The sequence below is a fragment of the Anneissia japonica genome, unplaced genomic scaffold (assembly GCF_011630105.1).
Source record: "Anneissia japonica isolate Jap-2015-1 unplaced genomic scaffold, ASM1163010v1 scaffold288039_len1115542_cov189, whole genome shotgun sequence".
NCBI classification, from domain to species: domain Eukaryota; kingdom Metazoa; phylum Echinodermata; class Crinoidea; order Comatulida; family Comatulidae; genus Anneissia; species Anneissia japonica.
In genome coordinates this window covers 175,485-187,984 of record NW_022726160.1, presented here as the reverse complement: position 1 = coordinate 187,984, position 12,500 = coordinate 175,485, and the positions used below count along the sequence as shown (strand labels likewise).

General features: G+C 33.3%; 1 protein-coding gene and 1 long non-coding RNA gene across 3 annotated transcripts in view; both read right to left on the bottom strand.

Moving 5' to 3' along the window:
* Nucleotides 1-729: 729 nt before the first annotated feature.
* On the bottom strand, nucleotides 730-4,627 carry LOC117113060. Its single transcript, XR_004446139.1, has 2 exons — nucleotides 2,682-4,627; nucleotides 730-823 (listed from the first exon to the last, which is right to left on the bottom strand). It is a non-coding gene; the product is annotated as an uncharacterized LOC117113060 (long non-coding RNA).
* Nucleotides 4,628-4,658: 31 nt separating this feature from the next.
* Nucleotides 4,659-12,500, bottom strand: part of LOC117113059 (serine/threonine-protein kinase TAO1-like) — a gene marked incomplete in the record, with an annotated part of 35,148 nt that continues 27,306 nt past the window's right edge. For both annotated transcript variants that reach the window (XM_033256287.1, XM_033256289.1), the window contains 5 exon segments: nucleotides 4,659-8,017; nucleotides 8,557-8,739; nucleotides 9,875-10,087; nucleotides 10,451-10,690; nucleotides 11,261-11,455. In XM_033256287.1, coding sequence (XP_033112178.1) covers nucleotides 7,766-8,017; nucleotides 8,557-8,739; nucleotides 9,875-10,087; nucleotides 10,451-10,690; nucleotides 11,261-11,455 — 1,083 coding nt within the window.

Sequence of the window (12,500 nt, the reverse complement as noted above, 5' to 3'; positions counted from 1 at the left end):
TACTTTATCGTCATCGGGATATTGTTGCGATTTAAAACTGTCATACATTAATTGACACTACTGCCATTATTGCCCTATTATTATTGTTATCATTGTCGTTATTATCATGATCATCAATATCACTATAATCATATATTATATATCATTATATATAATAAACACTATATAAGATATATATATATATATATATAATTATTATTATTATATTATTATTAGCATAGAAACCCTTATTTGTTAATAGATGAACAGGAATAATCACCTTCAGCCCTTCTTAAACATGTTCGCCCTGCTGTACAAGGCTCGCCACAAGGCAAAGAACAGGCCTGTTTTTATTTGCTAAATGAAATTCAGTTGTAGGCCCAAACGTCAAGAAATTTAACTATTTAATATTGTATAGTACCAGCAGTAGTGTAGCAGCAATAGGCCTAGTAGTTCAGTAATCAGCGGCAGATTCAAGGCAGATTTGAAGAGGGGCCGGCCCAGCCTCTAATGTTTTAAAGATTACAGTTTACCGAAACAGGAGTTTTCGGCCATAATCATAACTTTTCTTATATTACTGCATATATTATGTTATATTATATTATATTATATTATACATATATATACATATATAGGCCTATATATAATTTTTTTTCCTTAATATGTAACAAAGGTCATATACTATAGGCAGCAAATAATTGATTGATTGCTTACTTTTGTACTGATTTAAAACAGAATTCAAAACTCAAATCGTAGTGTAAAATGCATTTAATGGATCTGTACTTTCTCACTCATCTCTCCTCAGAAATGATAACGAATTGGTAACAGAGTTTAGTAATAAAACCTGTCTCTTATACACATCTAGATGTGTATAAGAGACAGCCTGATCTGTCAATACACTTGACAAGCCGATTATTATTCCTCATTTATCTGATTTGATATATGATAACGGAGGACTTTATGACGAATACAAACTCATCCACAACACAACAGTGACAGCTTAAGCAAACGCTGTACTATAGGGCAGCAGTGACTTCAGAAATGTGCCAATGACAACAGGGAGTCCGAACCAAGGGGCCGACTAGAGCCTTGATAGGGTCCCAGAATAAAAATCCCTGGTAGAATACAAGGGAGAGTCTTTATGACTTTTAGTATGGCCCAAATTGTGCTCTCAGACCACAATATTAAGGATTGGCAATCCAAATAACGTTAATTTGATAGGCAAATTATTACTTCTGTTTCAACGACCACGTCGTGACGTCGGACGACAGGGAAGGGGGTCACGACAGGGAAGGGGGTCCAGGCTTGTCCAACGGAGGATGATTCCCTCACTCCTCCCCCGCCACTGCCATAAAGTCGATCACCGGCACGTAGAGGTTCCCACTTCCGTCTTTGCAGTGGAGCTGATATAGCAAGTGGTCAGTCTAATACAGTAGCTGCAAGTTCCAGGACTTCTCCGCATGGACTGATCAAAGTTGCAACTCATAATCATAATTCTTATCAAAACACACTGGCCGGCCAAGAGAGAGAATTGTAGCTTGCAAGATTTCTTTCACAATAAATAGAAGAAATCGGTAGCATGTAAACAAATCCTGATTTGTTTTTCTAAACCAGAGTTGTGCACCACAAGTATTTAACCAACACCAAGTAATTACCGTATTCAAATAAACGCCCCACTTTGAATAAACTTTCCTACCACCACCCTAGCCTCATTTGGAATAAACGCCTCCCTCGAATAAAAGCCCTCTAAATGTCTATAAACAAAACTAATGGAAGTATCATTCTCCAATTACATTGTTTCTAACCTGGTTGGGGTTAATAAGTTTTCATGATCATGCAATAACACATTTTGATGGTACATACACTACTTGTAATTATGTGTTGCAGTTCCATATTTACAATGAAATTAGGGGGCGTTTATTTGAGTACATACGTATCCATTTTACACCTAAAAAATAAACGCCCCTCAAAAAACTTTTTCAACAATAAACGCCCGGGGGAGTTTATTTGAATAAATACGGCACTGTATTCAAACAAATTGTAAAACAAGTGTAATGATCGCTTACCAGATTAATGAAGTTACAGCAAGGTCTGTATTAAACGACGAGTACAATGGGATCTGACCACAATGCGCTATATTTTACATATCATTTTTAATAGATAAATATGCAAATGTATACTTTTATTTATTCGCTACGCATTCAGAATATAATGTGAAAAACAATACAAATTGCATGTGCTTCTATGTATTTATGCTGATTCCATATTCCAAGGACAACTGCTTCCTGTCAGTTCGTTTCTTTTATCTTTGTTATTTTACTTGTAGTAATTGAATAAAATATATTAACATTGATTATACAGTGTATCACTATTATTATCTATCGCAGATATTTATGAATTTATAAAGGCCATATCCGCATTTGTTGAATATGGAAAATATATTTTGAATAATAAATATTGAATAAAGTGTAACTTTATATCAATATCATTAATTATTCTGCAATAAAACACGATTTACTATCAGTCCAAAGGTCATATACTATAGGCAGCAAATAATTGATTGATTGCTTACTTTTGTACTGATTTAAAACAGAATTCAAAACTCAAATCGTAGTGTAAAATGCATTTAATGGATCTGTACTTTCTCACTCATCTCTCCTCAGAAATGATAACGAATTGGTAACAGAGTTTAGTAATAAAACTTTTGTTGGGAAATTAAAAGATTGGTTAACATATACTGATCGTTAGTTACATTGGAATATAGCTTTGTACAAAATGTAGATGAATTTAACATAACCCCGCAAGTCCAGGGTAGTTGCTATACATTTGGGATATCACATGTTACATATCACCTGGTAAATATATGGCTGTATATGCTATATGTACACGTTTTCCTATGAAACTAACCCTTTAACCTTAGGCCAAGAAAAGTAAGTGGTTTGAATATTAAATATGAAAATCACAAACATATATTAACAAATATGAATTGGAATTGTTGCTTCCAATGATTTAAATACCCTGAATAATTTATGTAAATAAAAACAATTAAAATATAATGTCCATAGATACATATATATCCATAGCAACAAGTCACTATGGCAACATATATTTCCAAAGCAAACTGTATCACAATGACAACAGAAATATTAATAGTATTAGATAATTCTTTAGCAACAATAGTAGGGATGACAACAGTTTTAGTTGCTTTTGTGGGAAACATTTGATTCAATTAATACATAGACACAAACTTCAACAACAGTTTTATGTCCAGAACGAAATTAGGAAAAGAAAAAAAAAAAACAAACCAGCAGCTACTACTGAATTTTTGCAATGACATGCCTTATGAGGGCGCTTTTTCAGTTACATCCCTCGTTGTACCATGGTTGTACTAACGCTTATCCAATGCTTTGGCTACATTGGTTACATGTATCTACTTATTAAGCAACCCATGGACTTTTTAAGGAAAAGTACGAGAACAAGACCTGGTAAAACCCCAAAAATCGGCCAACATCACCTATAATTTGACTTTAAATAAATTTGGGAAGTGTTATATACGGGAAGGCAAATAAATTCAGCATCTATAAGATATGAAATATTAACAATGAGGTAATAATTACAATTAATACCAATAATGATTCAAAACAATAAATCTTAGAGAGAAATTCTGGATATAAACTTAAAGAGGTATTTAAATGGTTAATGCATTATGTGAAAAAATACAAGCTACTGTGAGCAATTCTTTGGTAACTAATTGAAATATCGGTTTTTATTATTCATCATTGGGTACTAAGTTTTCGCAGGTACAACTCTCATGAAAATATGAATACAATATTTTAAAACAATGGCTAACAACAAGAAAAACTTGAGAGCAAATAATGTTTAGAAGAATTATTAAAACTACTTCATAGAGCAACATAACTTAAGAGAAACAGCAAACAAAAATATTAAGAGCCTAACATTTATATATTGTTAGTAGTGGACTGTTATTACATTTGTTTTATGTTTATCTGCTGCATTAACATTACAGGTGAACACGAGAGAACTATAAATATTCTTCAGTAAATGTATGGTATAAATATGTGATTCATTATGTATGGTTTAATAAGCAATTAACTGATATCTTAAGCCATGACAAGACTATCAAATTTTATTTGACAAAAACATGTGACATCCCTAAATATGGTCATGATGACATCACATCATGACCATATATAGGCACATCATTACTATATATGGGCATACACCTTTTGTCAAAGAAAAATTAATAGTGTAAACAGAACATTAAGCCCTGTCAGACTAAAATTCTATTGACAAAAACATGTGACATCCCTAAATATGGTCATGATGACATCACATCATGACCATATATAGGCACATCATGACTATATATATATGGGCATACAACCATTTTACGTCAAAGAAAAATTGAGGGAGTGGATACAGAGCTTAAGTTTAGTAGCTCAGTGGATCTTCTGCTAAGCTCCACCCCTTGAATATTGTTGCTACAAAAACAACAGAATAAACGTAGGTAAGCATTTGCATTTATGGGACAACTAAAACGCATATTCCTGGTGCTGATCTGATTGGTCAGCTGTTAAGTTCGACGCCCCAAAAAGATCCATTTAATGGAAAAATGAATAATAAGTAAAACACTTATAGATAGTAAATTATTAGTAATGTTTTTTTTTTCTCCCTCAATTTAAAACATCCTAAGCCACATTCACACAAACGGGTCAACCTGCTCCAAATACAAAGCCCTGTCAGAGCTATCAAATCTTATTTGACAAAAACATCACGTGCCTAAATATAGTCATAATGACATCACACATGATGAGTATATAAAGTTAGACATAATTTTTCTGACTAGCTCAATAGAAAGAAAAGGGAAATATGTTTTGAGTCTACAATTAGAAATGGTAAAATAGGAGCTAGTAAATTAATTTTAATTAGAATGTTGAATTATGGAAGGTTTAATATAATGAGTATAAAGTGCCAAGCAGCCACAGACAATGATGGAAGGTAACTTGTTTTTTTCAATCACATTCATATTTTCCTCTGTTCAAAACTAAGGCATTTTCTGATTCAGAACATGGTTTGTACTACACCAACGCTATGTTGAACTCAATACACTCTCTGTTTTATATGTACATTTCAAAATTCGGTTGTGAATGTTCCCATTAATTCTAGCCCTTCACCTTCCTTCATGTAATCCAGGAAGGCTGCAGCGTAGAACCTCATTTGGGACACACGCCACAACTGTCCTCCAATGAATAAGCACCACCTGAGTACAACAATCAAGTCTATATTTTCACTAGGATACAGAGGTATGTAGCACTCCTGTTACTTAAGAATGGAAAATGGAATAGTCCAGTTGTCATGGAGGTTAACAATAAATGACAACCTTTGGCCATTAACCAAGCAGAATAGTTCAGTAGTTATGGATGTAAAAACAAGTGGCCATTTTGTGTAAAATATTGGTCAGACACAATAGGCAAGCAATCATATGAATGCCAGTATTCAAGCAGAAAAGTTCAGTAGTCATGAAAATAAAAACAAGTGGTCATTGTTTGACTGCTAGTGGTCAAGCTTGCATGGACCAGCAGCTTTTTTAAGTTGGCAGTGTGGACATTAGCTATAGATAGGAGCCTATATATAGGTTTCAAATCTCAAGTATCAGTGCATGTAGGACATTATATTGTATTCTACACAACCAATCCACATTTTTTAAACAAAGTCCATAAACCATACAGGGGCATCAATACTTTTGTGCTAGTAGTAATAATTATAAATTCAAACACTTGTCCCCTGTTTCATACTGATTATTGTTAACACTTTTCAAAACACACTGCACATACAGGTATGGTTAGGAATTTGTCAGGTGGGTTAACTATGAAAACCCATTAAGTGATAAATTGCCCAATAGGAAAATATTATAGTATTTCAGCTAAAACAAAATATGTGCAGGTTGTTCTCTGTTTATTGTACTGTATCTAAAATATACTTAAGTCAACACAATCAAACTTTCAGTGACAAGTATCTGTGATATGCCCATTATATGGGCATGATAATAATTATCATAATACATGTATGTCCCATAAAATGTGGTACTAAATTTGGACAAAGCTTTGCCTGTATCATTACAAATATCATTATTAATGAGTAATTGCTCTCTTTGAATTATGTTGGATATTTTTTAAATCACTTTAATTATTAAATAAGTTTGAAAGTTCAAAAGGATTAGACTTAACATCCAGAATATATACTAGATCTATTTGGTAGTATTCCTGTAATATTAGTTAGAACTAGGATATTCAGTCGAAGGAGAATTAAGCAAGTATCTGGTAGTGGGTGATCCAGCATTAGGATTATCCAGCATGGGATTATCTGGTAATATAATTATCCAGTTTTAGGATTATCCTGTATTAGGATTATCCAGTATTAGGATTATCTGGTAGAAAGTTAATTCAGCAACAGGATTATTGAGTATTGGTTAATCTGTTATTAACTATTACTGGCAATCTCATTTAGTGATCTTAGCAGCGAGGGGAGGGGGAGATGGTCACCAAGCAGCAAGAAAAATAATAAATGAGCAAAGGATAAATAAGCTCCTGGTAGGCAACTGTTGACACGTTTAGTTAAAGTAATATATTAGTTTTTTATGATAAAATTAAGAATTTTATTATATTTTTGTTGAAAATCTTTATTATCATTGTTGTTAGTTTCACTCAAGCGCATAGATATTACGTTATTACTATGCGCTATAAAAACACATTAAAATCAAATAGGATTATCTGGTATTAAGATAATCCAGCAATGAAACTATCCAGAAATATGGTAAACTTAAGTCCACACCAGTAAATATCTTATGTGGAAGACACAATTTGCTTAATGTGGACTCCAATAAATAACAGGGATTAATAACAACATCCACATATTATACTTATTAGTAGAATTTATACAGCTCTCCTACAGAATTGGGATCAATAAAAATTATTTATCCTTTAAGCTTATGGATTAATTGCTAAGTTTATCCTTAAACTTATGGATTAATTGCTAAGTTTATCCTTAAACTTACAGATTAATTGCTAAGTTTATCCTTAAACTTATGGATTAATTACTAAGTTTATCATTAAATTTATGGATTAATTGCTATTTTTCTCATCAACTTGCGGATTATCTGCTCAGTTTATCCTTTAAGTTTATGGATTAATTGCTAAGTTTAGGTGATGAAAGATACTGTAGTGTAAGGAAGGTAGTATCTTTGAAATGTAGCTTTAACTTTGTCTATCATTACATACAATGTACACACAGCAAGGGATTTTTGTTAATAGAAGCATTTCAGATTTAAATGTTTAATTGGTAAATTTTTTTTAAAGGATTAGAACTAATACACCGGATATCGTTAGAGCAATTTGAAAATTGGCAGCTAAAATTCTGGGTATATTTTCTTTTGAAGACTAAAGAAAACCACATGCAATACAAATACAGTACATAGAGTGGCTTCATGTTTGATAAATAACTAGATAAGAAATGTCAACTCCGTCTAATCACATCTCATACAACACCAACCGCTTCTGATTACAACACAGCTAAACCTGAGCTTACTGATTAGCGGATGACGGCAACCAAGTTAGCGGACGACACTACACAATTTGGTGGGTGACGCCACACTTTTAGTGGACAACTCAACACAAGTTGGCAGACGACTCCACATTGGTTTGCAGGTTGATGACCTCAGATAACTTCATTAAGGGAAGAATGATTGCGCAACAAAATGTGACTGAGGCTACAAAAGAGCTGTATTGAGACTGTTTGCTGAATACGAACTGTCCAACCACTGCATACTGTTCCTGGAGGGGGAAGGTTTCACTCCGTCTGTTGTTCCATCCTGGCTTTTCATTTCTTCCACAGACATGGCACTGAATCCTAATCGCAAACTCTCTTCATCAAACATTGTCATTTCACTGCCTTGAGCTTCCAAACGCCTTCTAATACGCTCCGATTTATCTGCCTGTAATCGAACCGTTTCTTCTTCAATCTGGAGGAAGAGAACATGTAAATGATTTACGAAGGATGGCAATGTTAATTAATACAATCTTTAATCGAAAATACAGTAGAAATACAGTAATAGGGGTGTCCCCTGAATAGGGGTTGGTCGTAGTGTTTCCTCACTTCACAGCCAAAATAAGTGTACCCTTAATAGGGGTGTCCCAAAGGAGGGGTTCTACTGTAAATGGATTAAACAGATTTCAATTTACAGATTTTCTAGTGAATTTTATTCGATAATTTGTTTGATCCTTTAAATTGAGCAATACTTTAATTGAATGGTTAAAATTTTTAGATTTTAGCATAATAAAATTTCTTTAAAAAATTAGAATACAGTTATTCTTCTTCAAAACATTTTTACAGTATTGTATATCTGTGGAAAATTTGCAGAAACGCTACAAAGATGCTCAATAAAAATTGATTTGACTTGCTATTATTATTATTGAAATGTAGGACTAATATCAATATATTTTGCGCCTTATGTCAACGCTAACATTCGCAATATAACAGCAATAGTAGACAGCGCCTTACCCTCTGTTGAAGCATAACTCTCCTGAGGGAAACCTTCTCTTCTAGCTCATGGAGTTCCTTAGCATGTTGAGTTTCCAGTTGTTTTCTGGTCTTGCTTTGGTATGCACTTAGTAACTCCAGTTCCTTTTGTAAATCTTGCTTCAAGTCTTGTGCTTCTCGCTCCTGGCTCTCATCTAATTTTAACTGCAATGATAAAACACATAATAATGTGAATTCTTGCCATGTTTTTGTTTACCATATTTATTCGAATAAACTACATGCTTTGAATAAACACCCCATCCAGAGCCTCATTGGGAATAAACGCTTCTCTCAAATAAACAGTAAGTCTTTATGATCATGCAATAACATATTTTAAAGGTAATTATGAGTTGTAACACACACACATACACCCACACACACTAAAAAAATGCCTCCTTTGAATAAACACTTCCCTCGAATAAACGCCCTCTTAATAATCCTTCTCAACAAATTAATTGAATTATAATTTTAAAATTATATGGATAATAAAGAAGTACTGAATACTAATTTCTTTTTTAAATTCATCTTCAGTATTTCTTTATTATATAGATAATAAAGAAGTACTGAAGACAATTTAAAGAAGAAATTTTTGATTAATAACATGTTGTAGTGGCATAGATGGTGTAACTGCGATGATAAACACATAATGAGGTGAATTCTTGTCATGTTTCCCATCTTTAATCAAATTAGAATTTTAAAATTACATAGATAATAAAGAAGTATTTAAGTACTGAAGATGAAGAAACAGTTAATTTGCAACATGTTGTAGTGACATAGATGGTGTAAGAAAGATGATAACATAGAAGTGGGAGAGGAAAATTGGAAGAGAAGGAAATGGAAAACTAAAGTAAATGAAGTGGAAAGTGTGAGAGGATGTAAAAGCAAGAGGAATGTGAAAGAAAAAAGAAGTGAATAGGAATAGAAAAAAAGAAATGGAAGAGGAGAGAATTGAAAGAGGAGGATAATAATGGCTATGATAATGATATTGACAATGTTGATGATGATAACGACAATGACATTAGAGATGACGATGACAATAATAACGATGAATAATGACTAAATGAGAATAATAGTGACAATAATGACGACGATGATGATGACAGTGACATGGTGAACAATAATGATGATGAAAGATCATTCCTGATGATGACATAATTAATGTCGAAATATTGAATCCCAACACGATGGCGTGTACTTCAATACTTGGAGTATGTATTATACTTTCTTGAAAGATGATAATGGTCATAATAACATTGCCCAAGGTTCATAAGGTTGTAATAAATTCATATTTATTACTTACTGATTGAGATTGAAGCATTTCAGCTATACTCTGACTATACTGGTCTCCTAAGATTGCCATTTTTCTTCTCTCTTCTTCCTTTAATTTCTTTTCAACCGCTTTCTGTTGTTCTTTCGGAGTATTTGCTAGTGTTTGCCCCCTTAATGCCTTGTACTGCTTTGACTGAGTTTTACACGCTTCATGAAATTGCTTTTTTATAGATTGCTCTTTTGCCTAAAAAAAAAAACCCAGCACAAAAAATCAAAGCCTCTGAATTATCGACTTTTAACATATTTTGTAAAACGAAATAATTTTGAAGATTGGAAGCAAAAGCCTGAAAGCTATGTCTTAAAAGTTTGCATTTGCAGTACCCGCTGCTACTTGGGAATCAGATTCAAAACTAGCCACTAAGCTCAAGCTCGGTAGTCTAGTTGTTATGGTGCCAGGCTAGTTATCTGGAGGTCATGGGTTCGATTCCTACCTGAATCACTTACAGATTTTTTTGAGTATTCGATAACACGTCAGATAGGTAAAATCACCCCAAAGAAATATATGATTCAGTATTTACTAAAACAAATAGTGTGGGAGTTTACTGACCTTGAGGTTCTTGGGTTGTTGTTTCATCTCCATTCCATGCTTTTTCCTCAATTCCCTCTCAGCTTGACGTTCATATTCATGTTGATTCGTCAATTCTGTATGGAATTGTTTTTGCATCTGTTCTGTTCGTAAACTTTGAATGTGATGAATGTGACGATATTCAAGGTCCTGTGTCAACTCATGGTGACGCTGTAACATAACATGCTCCATCTCTTGAACAACTTGCTTCTTGTTTAACTCCTTCAAAACAAAAATAAATTCAATTTTAATTTACAGAGACATGCATCCTTTAACTTTAAACGGGAAGAATTAATTAACCAGACCTGTGCCAGGGCTATGGTTTATATTGTTAGTTAATATACATTACAATATCTATAATACAGGTACAGGTGCAGATCCAGGAAAAAATTTACATTAGGTGGGCCCATGTGTCAATTAATTCTATGTGTGTGTGTTTGTGTGTTTATAAAAAAAATTATATTTCATGATCGTACGCTGTGACCTAGGGGGACAGGGATAGGCTAAAGATGCATCAATATTTTATCACTTCTCCAAATAAATATCAGAATATTGTGGGTACATTGATATTACAAATCACAAATCTACTTTTAAATGCCAAGGTAAGTCAGTGTTACACGTTGGCCTAAATATAAATTTTGTGTCTATTATGAATTGTCTCCCTGAAGTCAGTGCCAATGGGTATTCCCATCCGCAGCAAAAAAAAATTGATGTGTTAAGAAAGATCATTTAAACAAATCTCCCAGATGTGGATTCTTCCAACTCAGGACCCCTAGATGAATGTGCACATACCTCACGTAGCTGATCTTGTTCTAATGTGTGTCTTATCCGGAGCTGTCGTCTTTGATACATGCGCAATTCTAATCTCTGTGCCTGTTTCTGCTGTTCCAGTAAACACCCCTCTGCTTCCTTTTGTTCACTTAACAACTTTTCTTTATGATCACGTAACTTCGCTTCCAGTTCACGCTTGGGTGTGTTGTCCATATTCTGAGCAAAAAAATTAACATACAGTAAGCAGATTAAAATTCAAATTAAAAACATGGAGAAAAAAGAAAAACACATTCCAATTTAAATTTGAGAGTGCAATTTCCAGCCATTTTGACAAGCATACTATTTACAAACAGGCACCTTTTATATACTGTATAATAGAAATTAGCCATATAATATAAATGCACTATTATTATTTGATAATTTGTTATGTTATTCTCAACAAAGCAGTAATAATTTAGTTATCTATGAGAAGTGGATGGATAAGAAAGCTTGCAAAAGTTGTTATGTATGTTATTATAAGATTGTTAAATTAATACGGTTTATACTATAATGATTGATCCAATTATTTTGTTTAATATAATTCTCAATTCTCCCAGTTTTGTGCTGATGGTTTTTGTTTTATACATATTATTTAATCATTGTTCAACAAAAAAATGTTAGTAGTTTGTAATAAAGACAGGAATTAAAGATTACACACATTTTTATAATAAAGTGCTGACTATTGCCAGAATCTAGGATACTTGGCTTAGTCAACTGCTATGTGGTTCTCTATTCTCTTTTAACTAATGCCATTCTTATCTTAATCAGTGGTTTACTAGGAATAGCAAGATGAGCACATTGTACGATTAACGCAACGCTACTGTAAGTATTTGCACGAAATACAGAATCTGTAATATTTTTCAGCCTAGACTTGTTTTGTGATTGGTAAAATCCAAGCCAGCATTAAAAATCATTGATGTATGTGTCGTAACGCAGTGGTGCACGCTAATCTGGGGTCTGTTGGTAGATTATCATATGCCAATGATTGCTTGTTAACACTGGCGTTCACTAGACTGCGCACTTTAACAGCACGCGATTAACGTTAACTAGCATAGCTCATGTTTTAACATAGCCTTTATCAAGTACATTTCACCTCTTATTCCACCTTAAGACCACCTTTGAGAAGGTAAAAAGATTGAGAATTGTTAGTTGGAAATTTGAAAAAAAGGTCCCGCATTGGAAGGGCCTCAGAATTACAGGGTCTTGGTGCACTGTATATGAC